This window comes from Camelina sativa, chromosome 2 (assembly GCF_030686135.1).
Source record: "Camelina sativa cultivar CO46 ecotype springtype chromosome 2, ASM3068613v1".
Classification (NCBI taxonomy): domain Eukaryota; kingdom Viridiplantae; phylum Streptophyta; class Magnoliopsida; order Brassicales; family Brassicaceae; genus Camelina; species Camelina sativa.
In genome coordinates this window covers 18,069,331-18,090,939 of record NC_141881.1, presented here as the reverse complement: position 1 = coordinate 18,090,939, position 21,609 = coordinate 18,069,331, and the positions used below count along the sequence as shown (strand labels likewise).

The 21,609-nt window shown below is 35.0% G+C and overlaps 5 protein-coding genes across 17 annotated transcripts; all 5 read right to left on the bottom strand.

Moving 5' to 3' along the window:
• Positions 1-606: 606 nt before the first annotated feature.
• On the bottom strand, positions 607-1,824 carry LOC104724687 (ethylene-responsive transcription factor ERF110-like). Of its 2 annotated transcripts, none has more exons than XM_010443229.3 (2): positions 1,358-1,824; positions 607-1,226 (listed from the first exon to the last, which is right to left on the bottom strand). In XM_010443229.3, exons 1-2 carry the CDS (start codon positions 1,530-1,532, stop codon positions 745-747), a joined length of 657 nt encoding a protein of 218 aa, XP_010441531.3. In that variant the 5' UTR covers positions 1,533-1,824; the 3' UTR covers positions 607-744. The 2 variants fall into 2 exon arrangements, with proteins under 2 accessions (XP_010441531.3, XP_087341344.1); XM_087485218.1 differs by having other exon boundaries at positions 607-1,223; positions 1,358-1,747.
• A 649-nt stretch (positions 1,825-2,473) lies between these two features.
• LOC147948807 (uncharacterized) lies at positions 2,474-3,444 on the bottom strand. The gene is made up of 2 exons (XM_087477332.1): positions 3,213-3,444; positions 2,474-2,942 (listed from the first exon to the last, which is right to left on the bottom strand). The coding sequence occupies exons 1-2, from the start codon at positions 3,409-3,411 to the stop codon at positions 2,602-2,604; spliced, it is 540 nt and encodes a 179-aa protein (XP_087333458.1). The 5' UTR covers positions 3,412-3,444; the 3' UTR covers positions 2,474-2,601.
• Positions 3,445-9,271: 5,827 nt separating this feature from the next.
• On the bottom strand, positions 9,272-14,443 carry LOC104724672 (uncharacterized). Of its 12 annotated transcripts, none has more exons than XM_087485182.1 (21): positions 14,112-14,434; positions 13,883-13,995; positions 13,633-13,679; positions 13,340-13,422; positions 13,113-13,233; positions 12,903-13,024; positions 12,749-12,805; positions 12,409-12,637; positions 12,246-12,320; positions 11,996-12,157; positions 11,841-11,911; positions 11,624-11,637; positions 11,361-11,415; positions 10,929-11,017; positions 10,708-10,805; positions 10,526-10,618; positions 10,338-10,369; positions 10,128-10,174; positions 9,890-9,953; positions 9,669-9,786; positions 9,272-9,580 (listed from the first exon to the last, which is right to left on the bottom strand). In XM_087485182.1, the coding sequence occupies exons 10-15, from the start codon at positions 12,065-12,067 to the stop codon at positions 10,765-10,767; spliced, it is 342 nt and encodes a 113-aa protein (XP_087341308.1). In that variant the 5' UTR covers positions 12,068-12,157; positions 12,246-12,320; positions 12,409-12,637; positions 12,749-12,805; positions 12,903-13,024; positions 13,113-13,233; positions 13,340-13,422; positions 13,633-13,679; positions 13,883-13,995; positions 14,112-14,434; the 3' UTR covers positions 9,272-9,580; positions 9,669-9,786; positions 9,890-9,953; positions 10,128-10,174; positions 10,338-10,369; positions 10,526-10,618; positions 10,708-10,764. The 12 variants fall into 12 exon arrangements, with proteins under 12 accessions (XP_087341308.1, XP_087341266.1, XP_087341338.1 ...); XM_087485140.1 differs by having other exon boundaries at positions 10,552-10,618; XM_087485212.1 differs by having other exon boundaries at positions 9,669-9,767; positions 10,552-10,618.
• Positions 14,444-14,662: 219 nt separating this feature from the next.
• LOC147948806 (uncharacterized) lies at positions 14,663-15,220 on the bottom strand. Its single transcript, XM_087477420.1, has 2 exons — positions 15,099-15,220; positions 14,663-15,016 (listed from the first exon to the last, which is right to left on the bottom strand). Exons 1-2 carry the CDS (start codon positions 15,174-15,176, stop codon positions 14,663-14,665), a joined length of 432 nt encoding a protein of 143 aa, XP_087333546.1. The 5' UTR covers positions 15,177-15,220.
• Positions 15,221-19,933: 4,713 nt separating this feature from the next.
• LOC104724663 (uncharacterized) lies at positions 19,934-20,912 on the bottom strand. Its single transcript, XM_010443206.2, has 2 exons — positions 20,694-20,912; positions 19,934-20,414 (listed from the first exon to the last, which is right to left on the bottom strand). Exons 1-2 carry the CDS (start codon positions 20,874-20,876, stop codon positions 20,076-20,078), a joined length of 522 nt encoding a protein of 173 aa, XP_010441508.1. The 5' UTR covers positions 20,877-20,912; the 3' UTR covers positions 19,934-20,075.
• Between the last annotated feature and the right edge of the window lie 697 nt (positions 20,913-21,609).

The following is a 21,609-nucleotide window of genomic DNA, read 5'->3' as shown; positions in this document are numbered from 1 at the left end:
CTGCTAAAAATATTCTCAAGATTTTAACCAAAAAACAATAAAATAAATAAATATTCTCAAGAAATCAGTTATAATAAAGGTATTGATTTAAAATTAGAGAGTGCATAAGTTGAGTTACGTCTTCTCGACGACCTAACCTTTTTAATTTCTCTTTGACATTCATCTGAATCATGAATATAATTTCAAAAAAAAGCTGTAAAATTAAATGAATTATGGTCCAAGACAAGAATCATGGAAAGGAATTTGTCAATTTAGCTTAAAATGGATCATGTACGTGACATGGAGCTAACCTATTGCTTACTCCTATGCTGCATCTTGCCTAACTTTTGTCACTGGCCTAACTCTGCTTGTTTTTCAAGTTGTTTTATTTTTCTTTCCGACAAATACTATTCGGGTCACAATACAGAACCGTTTCGATACTAATCGTGTAGAGGACATATTTTAAGTGATTTAACCAATATAAAATCGATTTGAGAAATTCCGGGATGACATCAAGTGAGCATTTGACCGATTGACGTAAGTAGTGAGATACTAAAAACTATTACGGAGGAACTAATATTTTTGATGATTAAGAAAGATTCTACACTGAACTCAAACATAGAGAGCTTAGTTGAAATAACAGGGTATATATATTGTTTCGCACTTAACATTGTATAAAGACAAGAAAAATCCTTTTCTTGTAGCTATGTATTTAAATGTTTTTTAGACCGTTATTAATAATTTTTACTATAACATAAAAATGTATTAGGTAGAGGAAGGTCCAGAAACATCAGAGGAACTTTGACCAGAACTTGAAGGAGGCAGAGGTCGTTCCATCGGTGAATGTTCTAATATGTTGCTACTCTCTTCTTGTCCATGCCCAATAAAAGACCGTTGGCCTGAACTTTGCAACAACTTTGAATAACTCCAATAATTCATAAGATCCTCTTCTGCTTTATTCGCCACCGTGTCAGCGGGTAAGGGAAGAGGAGGAGGAGGAGGAAGAAGAAGCCTTACATCCTCGGGGAAATTAAGCTTTGCCTTACTTCCACGGAACCTGAGTGCAGCCTCGTCATAGGCTCTAGCAGCGGCCTCCGCTGTATCAAACGTCCCAAGCCATACCCTAGCGGCTTTATGTGGATCGCGTATCTCAGCCGCCCATTTTCCCCATGGTCTCTGCCTTACTCCCCTGTATCTCCTTCTTTTTCCCCCTATTTCGTCTGGTAATGCCTTGCTTGTGAATTCTTCTGTACAGAACAGCGATTGTTTTTTATGCTTTCAAGTTGACAAACGTCAAAGAGAAACATCTAACCAAATAAAAATTGTATTTGAGATGTTAATTAAGAACGGTTCATGAAAATATAACACGTAGACTCACCGATCGGACCAAGTGAAGAGTCTACCGGAGCGAATGATGAGGGAATAGGAGAAGAATCGATTCCAAGCCATCCTCTCTTATCTCCAGCCGAAGAGGAAGAAGAGTGTGCCCTTTCAGCCTCAGTCTGAGAGCGACCAGAAACAACCTGTGTCAAGGCGGAGACCATGGCAGACATCTCCGTGCCAAACCTATTGAACCTATCAACCACAGGGTCGTCTTCAAAATTGTAGACGTCATCAACCACAGGCTCAGTGGCCCTGGACTCTTCTTGTTCTCCTTGGTTTGCCACCTTGAGGAGCGACAAATAACATTACTATTATTTTTCCGAATGTGGTCACTCTTTGGAGGCTTAGCTCATTTATATATGGAAATAACTTTCGCACAAACCACAAAACTATGTCCTAAAATACACATTTAAATTAATTTTGTTAATACGTAAGTATATAATTTGTGTGATTATTTGGGTTAGAAACTAATGGGTAGAGAAATTATTTGGGCCTCCTCCTTAAGGACCCCATTGCCCAAAGAGTATAGAGCTTTTCAAGAGGAGTTCTTGACATATTCCCCTCTATTTTCTACCACGGATTTTTTTAGATTACTCCCCTTGGTTTAAAATTATATTTGTTGGGTTTTGGTAATAGAAGAATTGTAAAAAAAAATAGTTACAAAATTTTTAGATTAAAGCTATGAATTTATAAATATGATATAGCATCATTATTCATTAATGGTTTGTGATAGTGTCAATGTTACTACATTACTTTTCTGCTTATACCGTATAATGCATGTTATTAACAAATTATTTCAAGAAGAATATTTAAATCCATTCTAATAGAAGTTATTTCCATTGTCTCAAAATATTAACTAATTCAAGAAAACATCTTCTCGGGGGTTGCAATTAATTGCTTATACTAGCTAGACAAATTCACGTTATTTTAGGAATAGAGATACTGACATCTCTTTTTCTTTTCGACAAGGTTACAAATAATTAAAGAAAATCAGAAAACGATGACATGCAATATTTTTTGGGAAACATATTGATTTAAACTAGATAGTGCATGCTGTAATTAGAATATTATATCATAAATTGATAAAGTTACATATCCATAACGAAATGTATTGATCATATAAAGTAAAAAAATATTGCATTCCAATCTTCCAGAAAAATTTAACCAATAAAACAATCTATAACAAAAGTAAACCAAATATGGAAAATTAAACGACGGTATGTGTTCTCATCGTCTTCTTCACCCACCAAGAGCTTCGGTGGCTCCAACGGCAATGTCCAGAAGGTTCTCCATCTTGAATGTCATCGCCATGACTTTCTTGGCTATCACATGTGTATTATTCCCAACCAAATCCTTCACCATCCTCGTGCTGTCGGTACAAACCATGACATCATAGTTTGCAGTTTCCGGCGATTCCTTGAGTTCCGAGGAAACGATCTTGAGAGAATTTACAACGGTCAAGTAGGCATCTTGACACGCCTTGAACTGCTTCTTCATGTTCGGGTTATACTTTGCCGCATTTTCAATGAAACTAGCTGATTTTATGGCGTAGGATGTGCCGAGGCGGAACACGGCCGTAGCTACAGATTAGAAAAAAAAAAAAAAAAAAAAAAAGTAATATAAGTGTCAATTATTGAGAATGCGACGTGAACATAATCGCAATCATACAAAAAAACATAGATTTAATGACAGCTAGTAAAATACTTAGATTTGTTTCCAACATATATGACAAAGAAAAAATTAAAAACTTAAACTTCGAAAATATAATATTAAATTTTTTCTTTTAACTTTTGAAATTTAGAAGAAAATTAATGCAATGGTGAAAGGAATTAAAATATATAGTTGTGTACTAGATATTAGTACCTTGCCGGTCGCAGAAACCGCCGGAGGATAGGCTTTCAAAGTTTCAACGCAGAAGGTTTTGTTGCTGACATGCTCGCATATCTCGTCGATGTATTTTGTGGAATTTGAGGCCAAAGCAGAGCCTAAGACAAGTTGTAACAGAAGTGCTACAGAAACGAAGGCAAAACAATAGGAAGAAGAAGCCATCTCTCTTAAGTATTCAGATTTTTGTTTAACCTTTGTTTTGTTTGTGAATCGTGGCTATGGCTATTTATATATATCTTGCACGAATATAAGATAAACCCTACCTACCATTATTGCCTTATTCATCTGCTTCACAAATGGTAATGAACGAAAATAATTTATTACATGTTATTAATGTTCAATTTACTTGCTCTGTAAATTCTTGATTTACATTCTCTTACATAGAAACTAAAATATATAGTGGATCAAGATATGTGGCCAATTAATATTGAGTATATCTTGTAAAGGCGATACCATATGTTACACCAAATATTGTAATATTGTAACATGCAAATTTTTCTACCTAGCTATAGTAATCGTATATATAGGAATCGCTTCTTTCCTCCTTTTTTCTCTTTCGAAATGTTATCATTTAATTAGTTCCAAAGCAAAGCGAAACTCGTCTTCGTGTACATTCCAAAGACAGATTTTTCTCCCATACTATTTGCAAGACAATTTCTATTATTTCTAAAAGTACCAAACTAAATATATAGAAAAAATATCAAAGGAGTGGTGACCAAGTTGTAGTACAATGGGGTTGACTCCATTGTGTGTCTCAAATTTAATTTCTCTATGGGACGTAGAAGCATTAATTAAATCAGAATATACTAAAGACCGGCTCCGGAACTCCCACGATTTAACAATATAAAAAAGAAAATTCTGAAATTGATTTAACATTTAACTAAATATTACATTTTCTTCATATGTGGTTCGCTACGACCACTAGACCATAACACTAAACCTCTGCTACATAAGGGAAACCCTAGAGGCCTAGACTTTCTTCGAGGAAAATGAGCATTAGTTCGGAAGCTTAATTTTGGAGCTCCGCTTCACGCTTTGGAATCGGAAGCTTTCAAAAGCTTTGGGAATTTTATTTCTGTGACATTTCAAAAAATCTGTTTTGGAAGTTTACACTTCCGTTTTTAAGCTTGCGCTTCCAGTTTCAATATTTGATATTACAAATAAATAAATAAAAAGATACCATCATTTTCAAAAGTTTTATTAACAAAGAATCTTGAAGAACTAATTTTATGATTTATAATTTTGGTCTTTGATTTTTTTTAAATCATGCTTTGAAAAGTAGCATTAGCACGAAAGCTACTTAAGTCATTTTATGTGGTTCATTATATTTGTTAAATTGACCTATTGTTAAATGCTTTATTATTATTATTATTATATATAAATCCTCGTCTTTATTCTTTAATAAAAACCGCTTGCAAGGTTCTAAATGTTTTGCTTTTACGTATTTTCTTCTGATTCTATTGTAACGTAGTCTGCATGTATTCGGAAAAATCAGTTGGTACTGATTCGCATCAATTCCAAGTCCCAACTATGGGCTTCTTTCATCTCTGTCTTCTTTGTAATGGGATGGATAATTAAGATTAGGTTTTAAATATGTACAGTGTTTTTCTTTGAAAAATCTGGGCCATAAAGTGTTTTTGTATTTTATTTTCTAATGCATTAATAGAAAACCATTTTCTGGAAAGAACAAAAAAATTAAACATTAAAGTTTAATATTGTATTTGCAGCCAAGTAATTATTTATACAATTTTACTGTATCCAATAGCATTCTTCTTCATGATGAATTTCCTTTGATCTTTATTTTAATCCAATAGGTAGAAACGCTTCTCAGTTAATAATGATATCTTATATAATAAGAGAAGATTTTTCTCAACTTCTAATTAGAACATGACACCTGGCTTATTATATAACTGACACATGTCCTTTCTTAGTTTTAAAGGCCATTGTTTTTAAATTTTCATATTAGGCTTGACAAAATAAGACCAATTACAAGCCCAACAAATATAATTGACAGCCCTTACACCATCAGGAGTATATGAACCAAACGATGTCGAATTCACCTGTACTCACCTTCTCACAACCATCGTTCCCAGCAGCTACCACCTCTGATGTACCTTCACAGATCTCATAATCATTGGGTTTCTTTGGTTTAATTCTCCTACTCCACCTCCAAATTCTAAATCATTTCTGGTTTAATATTTGTGTCAAGATCCCGAACACCTATTTGAAGTTTCGAACAGTATGTAACATTAGTCCTCTCCAAAATCGTTTTCAAATTGTTTGGAATCAAATTTAAAATTTTTAAAAAAGGGGTTTAGATCTGCATTACCAATTAGAATCATATGAACATTATTATGATTACATTATTTGTATTACTTATTACAATCTTTAAGGTAATTAAAGACAGTATGTAACATTAATCCTGTCCAAAATCGTTTTCAAATTGTTTGGAATCAAATTTAAATTTTTTTAAAAAGGGGTTTAGATCTGCACTACCAATTAGAATCATATGAACCATTATTATGATTACGTTATTTGTATTACTCATTACAATCTTTAAGGTAATTAAAGAATTCCATTGAAGTATATCCTTCATTTTCATCTTTACGTTTACCACCCAATTATAATGTAATGAAACTAATACCAAACACCTATGATTTCATGGTCATTACCATTTCATTCCAATCCCTGATTACTCTCCCTCAACCATTGCATTAAATAACAACCTTTGACGACACTAACCTTCTCTCTCACACAGCATGGGTAAAACTAAAACAATACCGCCCTACTCTACCCTTTATTCAACCTCCAGCAAAACACATAACACTGGTATTAATAGCATTGTTGTTCGGGTCATCCATATTTGGAAAGTTCGAGACTTTCGAAGAAACAATATCTTACTTATTGTTCCTGATGAAAATGTCTCCTTCCTGATGAAAATGTATATTATCTCTATTATTGTTCCTCTTGACCCTGATTTACCTCAATTTTAACATATTCATTTTGCCTTTGTTTCAGGATTATGCTATACAAGCTTCAGTCCTTCCTAATCGTGTGCCTAAGTATCAAGATCAATTGGTTAAAGGCCAATTGTACAGCATCAATGATTTGATGTTGTCGCATCCTCCAACCGTTATCGTCGCACCAAACACAAGTGGAGAATTGTTTTCACGGAGAAAACGTCTTTGGAGACTGTTAAAAAACGACAATGCTCTATTGGTTTTGATTATTTTAGGTTCTCTACTTTTTCAGACTTGCTTAAACAAGGGTGAGGAGCTTCCAGGTAACAACCTATTTTGCCTTGTTCGTATTTCTGGTATCCTAGCTTCCACTTTGTTCTTTAGTATATGATTTATATCTACATTTACCCACTCACCAGATGTTGTTGGCAAAATATCCTCATCTCGAACATCTGAAAACAAAGATCAAAACCACTCTTCGAAGACAACTTTCAATTTAACACTGGCTTGCATTTTTGAAAGGTTAGCTTACACTTCTATCAAAATATCAGTTTCAATGTTTAGTCATAATTTATATTCCAATCTATTATTTCTCTTCATCTAAAATTCTATATTGTCCCATAAATTTTAAACGGCCAAATTCTGCTACTATAATGGCTAACTGGCTGGTTCCTTAATATGTATAGTGTTTGTATTCTTACTCAAATTATTGTTATGATTCGAGGAAAGTTCTAATGTCTCTGAAGCATTTTTCCTTTAGATCACGTAAATGATTTGCTCATTGCACACTTTATTTTTAAATCCCATTATCGCCTTTAAAATCCCAATAAATTAGCTTACATTTATATCAAAAAATCAAATTCAATGTATAGTCATAAATTTATATTCCAATCTCTTATTTCTCTTTATATAAAATTCTAAATTATCCTAATTTCAAACAGTCAAATTCTGCTACTATAATGGTTGACTGGCTGGTTCCTTAATATGTATATTTCATGTGATTTTATTCTATTTCGTACTCAAATTATTGTTATGATTCGAGGAAAGTTCTAATATCTCTGAAGTATTTTTCCTTTAGATCACGTAAATGATTTGCTCATTGCACAATTCATTGTTAAATGAAAATGGAGGATTTAAGATCTCAGACAAGGAACTGAAGTTTATGCAAAAATGTAAAGTAGTAGTCTGGACAGGTGGTTAGGTGGAGGAGAAAACCTTTACGGAATGACCAAACAATCAAATAAAAAATTTAGTTACTTTTATTTTCTCCTTTAAGCTTTTTTCCTATTGCCATATTGAGTAAGCTGTAATAACATTTTCTGTTTTATCTCAACAAGTTTAAAATGTTAATTATGGTATGGAGACATCATGAGCCTACGTGCATGTACACTACGACGTATTCATAAAGTCAAAACAATGTAACTTAGCCTAAGATATATATCACACAACGGTATAATTGTGTTAGAAAACGATAAGTTTCGTCGGAAAATGAGAACGAAAGCTTTCTCTCTCTAAAAGATTTGAGAGAGAGAAGAGAGAGAAAGCATTCCAAAGAGGGGGTGTAGTTTAATTACTTAAGATACATACTCTTTCCCCAAAAATTAATATCATTTTTATCAATAAAAAAAACCAATTAAGAAAACAAAATACAGAAAGATGAAAATCTAACAGTAAAAAAAATTGCCAATAGAACAAATATGAAGATAAGCCCGTGCGTAGCACGGGACAACTCCTAGTATATATATATATAAGTCATTTGAAAAAATGAACCTTTTGGAAATTATATCATATATTAAACTAGCAATCGACCCGCGCTACGCGCGGTAGTTAGACTAAGGTATATTTCCGGCTTTTTGTGTATATTATTGTTTGGTTATGTAAATTCATTTTTTTGTCTGTTTTTGTATTTGATTTGAGTGCTTATATTGTTTTGTTGGATATTTTTTAAAAAAATAGGTTTTGCAGTAAGTATAATTTAGTTTGCTGTTTATTTAAAAAATTGAAATTATCTTGTGTGTTTTTTTAATGTTTTCTTTGAAAATTATAATGAGAAAAGTTAATATTGTGTAGTTAAAGTTGGTCTATTGGATTATTTTTGTATGTTATTGAGTTGAGAATGGATTAGTTCTTTTTCAAAATTTGATGTCCTCGTGAACAGATTGGAGAAGAGCAATGTTTGCTATCTAAAGGACAGTTTGAGTATTGAAATGCTCGTAATCATTTTTTCAGTCATCCCTTACATATATCCATTTTTTTGGGTTCATGTATTTGGTTGATTTCCTCCTCGCTTGGCATTTGTAGGGGATATTTGGTTATCCCCCGTTGATTTCGGTAAACATAAGTGTTAATTGGTATGCAAATTCGTTTATATGAAAATGTGTTGTCTTCCTTAGATTTCCTAATTAAGTTGGAGTTTTTTTTTTGTGTTCTTAGTTGTAATTTTTTTTTCCATTTGTTCTGAGTGATTTTTTGGATTTGATGTGAGTTGTATTTTGGGAAAAATTAATTTTCGTGTTTATCTTGCTGTTATTTTATACAGTCCGGGTTGTTTTTTTGTTGGCTCGGTTTTCATTTTCATATTATTTTAGTGCTACGGTTATCTGATTGTGGTACTCGTATTTCTGAATCTCTTTAGTTTTCTAAAGGTGTGTGCATCTCTTACCTTCTTTGTCTTTGGTGATGGTTTTGTGCTGCCAAATAATGTTAATTGATATAACAAAGAAATATTATTTTCAACAATATATATGTTGTATATCACTTACCTGATTGGTAACGACTGTTACTTATGGCTGTAAAGACTTTTAAAATTTTAGTTGTAGAGAATTTGCCTGTAGATGCTTTAACTGTAAAAACTCTAACTGTTAAAATTAAATTGGTAACAAATACTTTTAAAACTGAAGCTGTTACTTTTTATTATTAAAATATATTAAAATGATGATAATGAAAATAAAAATAATTATTATTGAAATGGATCTTAAAGAAAAAAAAGAATAATTAATGTGTAAAAAAGAAAAGTAACTTACAACGCTTTTAAGAAAAAAAAGTAAAAAAAAAAAGTATAATTGACAAATAAATGGCTGTCAATGCTTTTATTTTTTCTAAAAGTCTTAAAAGTCTGGTATCATATCAGAGATAAAGGAGATATGGTGGAAGGAGATTAGAATTCAGTCTCTTATCTAAAGTTGTGTAGCAAAGAATAAAATTAGGGATAAAGGAGATTAGATTCACTTGTGGACAAAGAGAAAGACGTATTGTATCGAATCAAAGATCACCAATCACAATAGAATCAGTTTCATGGTGTTAAACTGTGAGCACGCACGCCGGCCAAGTTTTTGTTATGAAACATTATTCTTCCAAACCATCTCCCCGATCTGCACATAGATTAACAAGAACCATCGTTAATTTGTAAGACCCTACGTGAAAACCATAAATAACCCTAAATCCCCAAGAACTTTATACCTTTACTTGGTCGTCATATCAGATGAGAGCAGAAGAAACACCATGGAATCAAACAAACTCCTCAACTGATCCTCACTTGCAAAGACACTAAAACGACACCTGCACCATATCGACGATTCTATGAACCATCGATAGTTTTTAAGTATGAAATAGCAGCCTAAGTTCAAACCCTTAAATCCCAAGAGCATAGATCTAAAAATCCAAGTGAAGAAGCTTCATACCTCTTTGTTAAAGCAATTGAATATGTCTCTGGTTATCCCTTCCCATTGTTTAGAGATGAAATTCCTGCAAGAGAAAATAAAATTAGTTACTCGTACATTAATAAAACAGATTCATTAAGCTATGAGTCTGTTATAAAGTGAACCATATATCTCTCTTCCATCCATATAGAGAAACAGAACCAAACAAAACAAAAATCTCAGTATCACTTATAAATTGTGTCGATGATCGAAAAAAGACCTTAAACAGTCTGAGTCTTCCTCATCATTCTTCAAACCATCTATGATCTGCACATATAGAAGAAACCACCGTTAATTTTAAAGTCAGAATTAAACAATTGCATAAGTGTTGATAGAAGTGGTGTCCACAACTCGAGGATAATTATTAGTTTAGTAAACTTTAAACAGAACAAATCAAAGAAGAGAATTTTTCCATTGGATGAAAAGGAACCTTATAACTCCATCAGGAGAAGCTAGCAACATCTAAAACGGAAAAAAAAAAAAATCTCAGTCCCTATCCGATCTTAATTTGTGTAACAAAGAAGAAAACTCTAACAAAATTAGACTCATCTCTGGATGGAGAATTTGAAGTGGAAAAGGAGGAAGACGTATTGGATAGAGTCAAATATAATCAATCACCATAAAAATAGTTTCATGTTGTTGACCTGTCAGTACGCATGCCGACCAATTTTTTTCTTATGAAACGTTATTCTTCCAATCAACCTCCCCAATCTGCACATAGATTGATAAGAACCATCGTTAATTTGTAAGAGCCCAAGTGAAACCCATAAATAAACCCTAAATCCCCAAGAACTTAATACCTTTACTTGTCGTCAAATCAGATGAGAGTAGAAGAAACACCATGGAAACAAACAAAGTCATCCACTGATCCTCACTTGCCAAGACATCAAAACGACACCTGCACCACATCAGCGATTTAAGAACCATTGTTAGTTTTTTAAGTCTGAAATAACATACTAAGTTTAAACCATAAAATCCTAAATGTATAAATCTTAAAATCCAAGAAAAAAAAGCTGCATACCTGCTTTTGACACTTCTTTCGCTAAAGCAATTGAAGATGTCTCCGTATGCTGGTTGGTAATCCCTTGCCATTGTTTAAAGATGAAATTCCTGCAAAGTGAAAAAAAAAATGAGTTCCTCGTAGAATAATAAAAAAGATTCATTAAGTGATGAAGACTCAAAAATGCATCATTCATCCGTAATAATGTGAACCATATATATCTCCTCCCTCCATCTAGAAAAATAAACAACAACAAGCAAAACCAAAATCCCAGTTTTCACTTGTGGATTGTGTTGACGATTGAAACAAAACCTTAAGAAGTCTGAGTCTTTTTCATTCTTCAAACCATCTTTGATTTGCACATATAGAATTAAAAGAACCATTGTTAATTTGTAAGAATTTAAGTGAAAACAATAAATAAAACCTAAATCTCCAGGAACTTTATATCTTAACCTGGTCGTCGAATCAGATGAGAGTAGAACAAACACAGTCCTCCACTGATCGTCACCTGCAAAGACACGAAAACAACACCTGCACCACATCAACAATTCTAAGAACCATCGCTAGTCAAGTCTGAAATTACAGCCTAAGTTCAAACCATAAATCCCACATGTATAAATTTTAAAATCCAAGTGAAAAAGCTTCATACCTGCTTAGACACTTCTTTCGTTAAAGCAATTGAAGATGTCTCTGTTTGCTGGCTGTTTAGCCATTACCATTGTTTAAAGATCTGTAAAAGAAAATAAAAATGAGTTAATCATAGATTAATAAAACAAATTCCTTAAGCTATGAGTCTGCTCTAAAGTAATGAAGACTCAAAATGCATCATTCATATGTAATAATGCGAAGAAACTGAACCTTATATCTCCTCCCTCCATCTAGAGAAACAGAAACAAATCAAAAAAAGGGAGAGAGGAGTTCGAGATTACTTACAGATCAAGAAGAGAATTTTTCCATCGGATCAAAGGGAGCCTTAAATCTCCATCTGAAGAAGCTAGTAACACCTAAAACCATTTAAAATATCTCAGTCTCTATCCGATCTAAATTTGTGTAACAAAGAATAAAAATCTAAAGAAAGTTAGACTCACCTCTGGATGGAGAATTTGAAGTGGACAAGGAGGAAGACATATTGAATAGAGTCGAAAATAATCAATCACCATCGAAACAGTTTCATGTTGTTAACCTGTGAGCACGCATGCCGACCAGTTTTTTTCTTATGAAACGTTGTTCTTCCGAACCACCTCCCCAATCTGCACATAGATTGACAAGAACCATCGTTAATTTGTAAGAGCCTAAGTGAAAACCATAAATAACCCTAAATTCCCAAGAACTTAATACCTTTACTTGTCGTCAAATCAGATGAGAGTAAAACAAACAACGTCCTCCTCCAATCCTCACTTGCACCATATCCCGCTAATTCATCAACGATTCTGAGAGTTAGAAGAGAAGATACAGTGATCGTAGGAAAATTGTATTTTTACGGTCAAGAAGATGATTGTACCACCATCGATGTCGTTGTTGTTGTTTGGGTCATCATCATCATTCCTCTGTTCTGAGTCTTCTTCATTTTTCAAAATCATCAACTACCAAGAGAGAGAGAGAGGGGGAGAGAGTCGCTCTCTCTTAAACTTTTATTCTATTTGGTGAAGAGTGGAGACTGAAGAGTGTGTGTGTGTGTGTGTGTGTGTGTGTGTGTGAGTGTGTTCTACATGCTTCAAGCCATCTCTGATCTGCACATATAAAATTAGAAGAAAAATCGTTAACTTTCAAGTCTGAATTTAAGCAACAACTTAAATGAAACCATAAATAGATAAACAATGAATCCCCAAAGTCTGAATTACAGCTGCATGAGTGTTGATGATGGTGGTGTCCACAATTCTAGGACAACTTCCAATGGGCTGCATTGAATATAACCCAAAAAAAAATTATTATGGGTTGAGTAAACGGGAAACAGAACAAAAAAAGAAAGGCAGAGAGGATTTTGAGTTTACTTACAGATCAAGAAGAGTTTTTTTCCATCGGATGAAAGGGGACCTTATATTTTTTCAATTGTTGATGATTGAAACAAAACCTTAAGAAGTCCAAGTCTTTTTCATTCTTCAAACCATCTCACCGGTCTGCACAAAGAATTAGAAGAACCATTGTTACTTTGTAGTTGTTAAAGTGACAACCATTAATAAATCCTAAATCCTTAAGAATTTATACCTTAACTTGGACGTCGTCGAATCAGATGAGAGTAGAAGAAACACCATGGAAACAAACAAAGTCCTCCACTGGTCCTCACTTGCAAAGACACCAAAAGGATACCTGCACCACATCAACGATTCTAAGAACCACCATCATTAGTTTTTTAAGTGTGAAATAGCAGCCTAAGTACAAACAATAAATCCCACATGTAGAAATCTTAAAATCCAAGTGAAAAAGCTTCATACCTGCTTAGACTTCGTTAAACGCAATTGAAGATGTCTTTGTATGCTGGCTGGTTAGCCCCTACCATTGTTTTAAGACGAAGTTCCTGCAAGAGATAAAAAAAATGAGTTCCTCGAGATTAATAAAACAGATTCGTTAAGCTATGAGTCTGTTCTAAAGTGACGAAGACTCAAAATGCATAATCATCCGTAATAATGTGAACTGTATATCTCTCCTACATCTATATAGAGAAACAGAACCAAACAAAACAAAAACCTCAGTATTCACTTAAATTGTGTCGATGATCGAAAAAAACCTTAAACAGTCTGAGTCTTCCTCCTCATCCTTCATACCATCTTTGATCTGCACATATAGAAGTAACCATGGTTAATTTTAAAGTCAGAATTTAAACAACACCCTAAATAAACCAAAACCAAAACCAATTTATTAATTGATTAAGCAAAACCTCAATCTGTTTCGTTATTAAAGTCAGCTAGTGGTTTCTTAAATCTAGAGCGTTCAGCATAGTATTGTTCAATGTATAATTGGGTTAAGATAGAAACAACCTTCTCATCAATAAGTAGGAAGTCGATGCCCATGAGTTGGCCTCCTTTTTTGACATTCCGAGCAGGCCAGTGACAAAGCATTCTTCCGACGATCTGTTGGTGAAGGCGACCAGCTTTGAGATTTTCAAATGAAACGATAGGGGAATCCATTTTAGTGAGGAGAAATCAAAGAGTCGAAGACAATAAAATGAAGCATCAATAGGAGCAGAAGACATTATATAGGACTTACACCAATTAAAGATAGAGTAGTGGGTCTTCAATTGCAAGATTGAGCATTGAACGGGATGAAGTCACTTTAATAGAAAAACGTTACAATGGAGATCGAAGAGAAGGAAGACAGCGAAAGGTTTTGTGTAGGATTGGAGAACATTTATTTCAAAGATGGAAGAGAGGGAATCCATTTATTGCTTCCATTAGGAGAACAGGATGAAAAATGAGAAGAGGAGGACGCTTCAGGTCAACACCGCCGTCGTACGTTGTGGAATCGGGGAAAAGGAGTTTTATTCCGCCGGAGAAAAACAAAAGGGTTTAGTGGACAATCTCACAAAAATTGGGGAAATTAAATGGGCTTTAACATTAACATAAAAGAATAAAATATATGGGCTTATTTTGAAAATATGGGCTTACAACCAATGAGAGAATGCTGAGGTGGCAGCACCAGGAGTGAGGAAACTATACTTTATATATATAGATAGATACTTTCAACCTTTTGCAATTATATTATGTAAACTATATATTTTATCAAGACAAGCCGAATGGTACATGTTCTCATCTTCGTCTTCACCCGCCGATAGCTTGTGTGGCTGCAACACCAAGAGGAAGGAGCTTCTTCATTTGCACTGTCATGTCAATGAGAGTCTTCGAAGACACGTCTTGGTTTTTACCGATCAAATTCATCACTTGGGTGATTTGGTCGGTACAAGTCATAACATCATGGTTTGCGCTACATGGAGAGACTCTGAGTTCTTGAAAGGCTTTTCCGAGAGAGTATCCCATAGTTCTATAGGTATCATGGCACGTCTCGAACTGTTTCTTTAAACTCGGCTCCTTTTGTGCTGTGAGTAGTGCAAAACGCATTGTCTTCTGGACATGGGGTACGAGAAGGCCGCTGATCACGACTTCTGCAAGTGTGACCTGTAGATTAAAAGATAATTGTTTTAAACTTCATACCAAATAAATAAGAAAAGATATGTTTGCATTATGGGTTAGACATTACCGAGCTTCCGGCATACATCGCCCAACGAAAACCAGTCAACGTTTGCCAGCAGAAGGGTTTGTCGTCAATAGATGACATCTGGCATAATTTGTCGATGTATTGTGTGGAGTTTAAGGGCAAGGCCGAAGCAGGGGCTACGAGAAATTGTAACAAAAGTATTAGAAAGATAATCTCATTCTCATTGATTAATTAAAATATACAATTGAGGGTTTATATACACAATTATAAGGCCTAAACCAAAGCCACTAGATTAAACTAAACCGACTCAATCTACTACTGGTTTATACTCTACCAGTGTACAAAAGACTCTATATACACTAAGAGACTCTATACAAGATAATAGTCCCCCTCAAGATGGGACGAAAATATTGAGCAGACCCATCTTGCCAACCAACTGATGGAAATGAGCAGGGTATAAGGCTTTAGTAAGCGGATCAGCAAGTTGAAGACCTGTCCGGATATGAAAAAGCTGAAACAAACCTGCAACAAGTCGCTCACGAACACAATGGCAATCATTTTCAATGTGCTTGGTGCGCTCGTGAAAGACCGGGTTTGTCGCAATATGAATAGCCGCAGTGTTGTCACAGAAGAGCATGGTAGGCTTAGCAAGAGGAATCTTCAACTCCTTGAGGAAATTAGTGATCCATACCAACTCATCCGTTGCCTTTGACATACTGCGATATTCAGCCTCCGCAGAACTCTTGGAAACAACCTTTTGCTTCTTAGATTTCCAAGAAATCAGGGAGGTGCCCAGAAACAAACAGAAACCAGAAACAGAACGACTAGTGTCTTTGCAAGATGAATAAGAAGCATCGGCAAACATTTGAAACTGAAGTTCTGACCTGGAAGAGTAGAATAGTCCTTGACCAACGGTACCTTTGATGTACTGAAGAATCTTGTAAACAGCCTGTAAATGAGCTTTGCGAGGAGCTTGACCAAACTGACTGAGTTTGTTAACCGCAAAGGTGATGTCAGGTCTCGTAATTTGCAGGTACATTAAGCGACCAATGAGACGTCTATAGGCTCCAGCATCAACAAGGGCACCACCAGTCCTTGAAGAGAAAACAACATTAGGCTCCATAGGAACATTAGACGGTTTGCAGCCAAGAAGCCCGGTCTCATCAAGAAGGTCAAGAGCATACTTACGCTGTCCAATGTGAATACCTTCGGATGAACGGGCAATCTCCAAACCAAGAAAGTATTTCAATGGACCCAAATCACGAAGCTTAAAAAAAAGGACTTGAGCTGAGTTTTCAAGAGATCAACCTCAGCATCATTATTACTGCAAATAATGATGTCATCAACGTATACCAAAACACATAAGAAAAGACTATCAGTGAGTTTCAAGAAACATGTGTGATCTGCATACGTTTGAGTGAAACCAAGACTAAGCAAAGTCGAGGAAAGCTTGAGAAACCATTGTCGAGAAGCCTGCTTAAGACCATATAAGGATTTTTGAAGCTTACACACGGCATTAGGAGGCAGAGTGTCCCCCTTACGATCAGCATAACCAGGAGGAAGCCTCATATAGATCTCCTCATCAAGATCACCATTCAAAAAGGCATTGGAAATGTCCAACTGAGTGAGAGAGAAGTTATGGGCAGCCAAAGCGAGAATGAATTTCACGGAAGTCAATTTGACAACTGGAGAGAATGTCTCATTGAAATCAATACCCTCCTTTTGTGTGTACCCTTTGGCAACCAAACGAGCTTTGTATCTTTCGATACTACCATCAGAGTTAAATTTGACTTTAAAACCCCATTTGCAACCAATAGGAGTTTTATCAGGAGGAAGAGTGCATATCGTCCAGGTCTCGGTGTCCTCCAAAGCAGTGACTTCATCATCCTTAGCACCATACCAAACCAGAAGTTCCTTCGCCTCAGCATAACTGGTGGGTTCTCTTTCTTTGTCAATGGCAACCAAGAAAGATAGGTAAAGAGGAGAGAGTTTATGATAAGAAAAAAACTGAGAAAGTTGATGAATGGTTGAAGACTCCACTGAATGACAGTAGTAGTCTTGAAGATAAGCAGGCTTTTTGGTCTTCCTGTGGGATGCTTGAACGGAAGGTTCAGAAACATCACAAATAGGATCAACCGAATGTTGAATCTCTATAGATGTTGGAGATTCAGAAGAATCCACAACCGAAGAACGATGAACCACAGGAAGTGTTAGTGACTGAGCAGGAAAGTAGAGGGAAGTATCCTGAGAATTCTCAGACCCAACAAAAGGAAAGAGCTCTTCATGAAATACTACATGTCGAGAGACAAAAATAGTATTAGATTCAATATCAAGCAGTTTGTAGCCTTTGTAACCACTAGGATATCCTTGAAAGGCACAAGCACGAGCTCTAGGATCGAATTTATGTCTGTTCTTGGGAGTAGTAGAAGCATAACAAAGACAGCCAAAGACTTTTAATTCTGAATAATCTGGAATCTTCTTTGTTAAAACTTCAAAAGGACTGCGATAAGCCAAAATTTTTGCAGGAGTGCGATTAATGAGATGAACTGCAGTAAGAATGCAGTCACCCCAATAAGGAAGAGGAATATGAGATTGAAATAGAAGAGAACGAGCAACGTTGAGAAGATGTTGGTGTTTACGTTCCACAACAGAATTTTGTTGTGGAGTTTCAGGACAAGAGTGATAAGCAACAATGCCTTTAGATTGATAGAAGGAAGTGAAGTTTAATTCTGGAGCATTGTCAGATCTAACCCCCTTAACTTTAGACTGAAACTGAGTTTCTACCATATTAACGAAAGATGGAAAAACTTGGAGGACATCCGACTTGTTCTTAAGTAAATAAACCCAAGTAGCTCTAGAGCAATCATCAACAATTGTGAGAAAATAACGAAAGCCATCATGAGTAGGAACAGAGAAGGGACCCAAGTATCAATATGCACTAAGTCAAAAGGATTTTCACTAAGCTTATTATGAGAAGTGAAGGGTAAATGTTTTTGTTTAGATAGATGACAAACTTTACAATGATACTGAGTATCAATCTTAGTTTTGTCAAGAGATAAAAGATTATTTAAAAAAGGAAGCTTAGACATAGAGAGGTGACCTAAACGCTTGTGCCACAGCTCAGGATTAGAAACTGCAGCAACAACCGAGAGAGAGGTACCTGGACAAGACAGAGACTCTATTTCCAAGAAGTAAAGGTTAGCCACCCGTCTACCCATGCCAATCGTTAATTCCCAAGTAGGATCCTGTATTGCACAAGAGATTTTGTCAAACCAAACCCGACACCCCATAACATCAGTTAAGGCACTAACACTAAGAAGATTAAACTTGAATTGAGGGATGTATAAAACATCATGAAGGATCAAATTTTTACCCAAGTGTATAGTACCTATTCCAACAATGCTCACAGGAATTCCATTAGGAAGATTAACAGTGTTAGACATAGGTTTTAAGGAAAGAAAAGAAGTTTTTTCATGACAGATATGATTGGTGGCGCCTGAATCAATAACCCAAGCATCGATGGCAGGAATATTGTCATCAAGAGAACAGACATAGGGTTTGCCAACCCCGGTAAAGGAACAAAGGATAGAGGGATGAATATTACTGGGAATTGGACCAGATGAGGAAGAAGAAGGAGGATCGGAAGATGCTGAGACAGAGTGGACTTATGGAGTAGGTGTGATGCTAGGAGGCTGAAGCTTACTGGCGAGGAAAGACATCATTTGCTGAATTTGAGTTGGCGTGAAATCATTGACCGGATCAACAGAAGCAGGAGAGTCATCAAGAGCAACATTTGCAACAAGAGAAGGCTTCTCAGGGTGTTGATTGGGTTTGTAGCTAGTGGGATAACCATGCTTCTTGAAGCACTTATCCACAACATGACCAACTCGACCACAAAAAGTGCAATAAGGTCGTTCCTTCTTTGGAAAACCAGAGCTACCAGGGCCAACACCAGACGAGGGAGGTTGAGAAACTTGAAAGGCAGAAGACTGCAAAGTAGTAGCAACAGGAATATGAGCTGTCTTCTGACTGTCATCCTGATCGAGCATGTTGTAGATCTCCGAAAGAGAAGGAAGGGTCTTCTTCATCAGAATACGGCTCCGGATGTTTTCATAGCTCTCATTAAGCCCCATTAAGAAGTCAATCACTCGATTTGTCTCCTTTTCAGCAAGAAGATCCTCATACTTATTATTCTAAAACCAAAAACAAACTTACTTTAGCACATAAAATAAACTGAAAATATCAAACTAAATATATTTAAAATTTTACTAAATAGTGGCGACCTAGTGGTACTACAAAGGGGTTGGTTCCCTTGTGCCCTGAGTTCAATTCCTCTTTGGGATGGAGAGGCATTATTTATATCGGAATGGAATAAAAACCGGCTCCGGAACTTTTGCGGTTTAACAATATATATATATATATATATATATATATATATATATATATATAATTAAATGTATTTCATAGTTCGTACATATGTGATTTGCTACAACCACTAGACAGTAACACTATACCTCTGTTACATCAGGAAACCCTAGACTCTCTTCAAGGAAATGACCACTAGCACGGACATATGTACAAGGTATTACATGTTTTCTCAATGACATCTGAATGACATCTTTTGATATATGAAGGTATACTAGGTCATGTGAAATTGTGCATGTACCTTCCTTTCTTTCTTAAGTTACACTATGCGTTTCAAGGTCTACAAGAGGATTTAAGATGATTTGAAACAATTGTTTTGTCAACAAACATAAAAACCATTTTAGACTTGTTTTATAACCTCTGTTTTTTTTTTTTTTTTATCTTTTTTATCAATTTTCAGAAAGCAGAAAAGGATAATTAAATTAGGCAAATCTAACAGACAAAAGAGTCGCTTGAGAAAACATGTAATATCTGTTTTTATACTATATATTAAAATAGTTTTTTTTATTTTATTTTTCAAAACATGGATACTTTCCATCGAAAGAAGAAATGTATTGATTGATCAGCCGATGGGATATGTTCTCATCGTTGTCTCTACCCGCCAATAGCTATGGTGGCTCCCACGGTGAGGTCAATAAGTTTGTTCATCATCACTGTCATCGTAAAGATAGTCGTCGAAGCCTTGTCTTTATTTTTCCCGACCAAATCCTCCAGAATCTTTGTGTTGTCGTAACAAACCATGGCGTCATAGTTGGCAGTCTGTGGATCTTCCGTGAGTTCTGAGGTAGAGCTCTTGAGATTACCGATGATTCCCAAAAAGGCATCTTGACTCCCCTTCAACTTCGGATTCTCCTTTTCTGCTGTTCCCGCAATATCCGCAGACTTATTGGCATAAGACATTCCTAGGCGAAGCGTGGCCACAGCTGCTTGTAACTACATATCGAAACAATAAATAAATTATGTGTCTATGGTTGAGTTATGAGACCTGAACATAGTATTACTTTCAATAACAATGTTGTGGAAAAACCTTTACGATTTTCAATACACTTCTATGAAAAAAACACATTATCTATTCAAGTAAAACCATAACTTCCAAACTTTATTTGATAAATAAGAAAAAATGTATAACAAAAGTTTTGTATATATGTAAGTAACACCTTCGGTAAGTAACAAAGTTATTTATTAGTAATTCCAATAAATAAATATTAATACCGTGCTGGTGGCAGAGGCCGCTGGAGGGTATGCACTCAAGGTTTTGGCGCAGAAGGCTTTGTCCCCCGGGCTATTACTGCATATGGCGTCAATGTAACTTGTGGCCGAAGCAGAGAGTAAGAGAAATGGTAACAGAACTGCCAGAGACACGACACCGAAGAAAAATGAGGAAGAAGCTATCATCCCCTCTATGAAATTTAGATTTTGGTATTGTATTATTCATCAATTGTGATTATGGTTATATACTACTTTGCAGGCATAAAAGATACTTAATGACTTACCAATCTGTATCAAAATTGGTCAATGCATTTTATTTAGTTTCCAAATTCGAGATTTCATTCTCTGTAATGTACATAAACCAAATAGAACAGTCTCTTGTCAATCTTATTATTAATTTATCATTTATCTTATATAAAAATAAAATGGAAATAAATGAGGATATGTGTCACCAAAAGAGTGCCAGATGTCTCAATGCTAGGAAAAATTAGAAAAACTTTGAAGACTTTGACATGTATTTTTAAATCTGAATTTCTATCTAAGTTTTGTTACCAAAAATATCATCAATTTACTATCTCATAATTGATAAAAAATTTTCACAGATTTTCCTACATTTCATTTGATTTTCTTTCATTATATAAAGTTAAAAAGATATCTGGCTAATTTATAATAAATTTTAGTATAACATAATTGATATTCATTTAGTAATGCAGAATTGATATAAAAGTTTAACTTACTACTTTATAGTAATAGACTAAATTATAATGAAAACATATCTTGGATGAGAAATGGAATAGTTTATTTTTCTTAAACATCAGTTATTTGCACATTTAAAAATCATGTAGCATTCACTTTCATTAATTGAGTATGCAATTGAATTTGTCAGGTCCACTAAAATCATGCCTCACTAACATTTAGT

What these genes read in the sequence shown, in the direction of transcription:
- LOC104724687 (XM_010443229.3), bottom strand. Translation starts at nt 1,532, where the DNA reads ATGTCTGCCATGGTCTCCGCCTTGACACAGGTTGTTTCTGGTCGCTCT. An exon ending in CTCTTCACTTGGTCCGATCG is followed by an intron (nt 1,227 to 1,357) that starts GTGAGTCTACGT and finishes TGTTCTGTACAG; the next exon opens with AAGAATTCACAAGCAAGGCA.
- LOC104724663 (XM_010443206.2), bottom strand. Translation starts at nt 20,876, where the DNA reads ATGATAGCTTCTTCCTCATTTTTCTTCGGTGTCGTGTCTCTGGCAGTT. An exon ending in CGGCCTCTGCCACCAGCACG is followed by an intron (nt 20,415 to 20,693) that starts GTATTAATATTT and finishes TTCGATATGTAG; the next exon opens with TTACAAGCAGCTGTGGCCAC.
- LOC147948807 (XM_087477332.1), bottom strand. Translation starts at nt 3,411, where the DNA reads ATGGCTTCTTCTTCCTATTGTTTTGCCTTCGTTTCTGTAGCACTTCTG. An exon ending in CGGCAAGGTACTAATATCTA is followed by an intron (nt 2,943 to 3,212) that starts GTACACAACTAT and finishes TCTAATCTGTAG; the next exon opens with CTACGGCCGTGTTCCGCCTC.
- LOC104724672 (XM_087485145.1), bottom strand. Translation starts at nt 12,067, where the DNA reads ATGGTGATTGATTATTTTCGACTCTATTCAATATGTCTTCCTCCTTGT. An exon ending in TTCAAATTCTCCATCCAGAG is followed by an intron (nt 11,912 to 11,995) that starts GTGAGTCTAACT and finishes AAATGGTTTTAG; the next exon opens with GTGTTACTAGCTTCTTCAGA. An exon ending in TCATCTGATTCGACGACCAG is followed by an intron (nt 11,018 to 11,360) that starts GTTAAGATATAA and finishes TTCACTTTGCAG; the next exon opens with GAATTTCATCTTTAAACAAT.
- LOC147948806 (XM_087477420.1), bottom strand. Translation starts at nt 15,176, where the DNA reads ATGTCATCTATTGACGACAAACCCTTCTGCTGGCAAACGTTGACTGGT. An exon ending in CGATGTATGCCGGAAGCTCG is followed by an intron (nt 15,017 to 15,098) that starts GTAATGTCTAAC and finishes TTTAATCTACAG; the next exon opens with GTCACACTTGCAGAAGTCGT.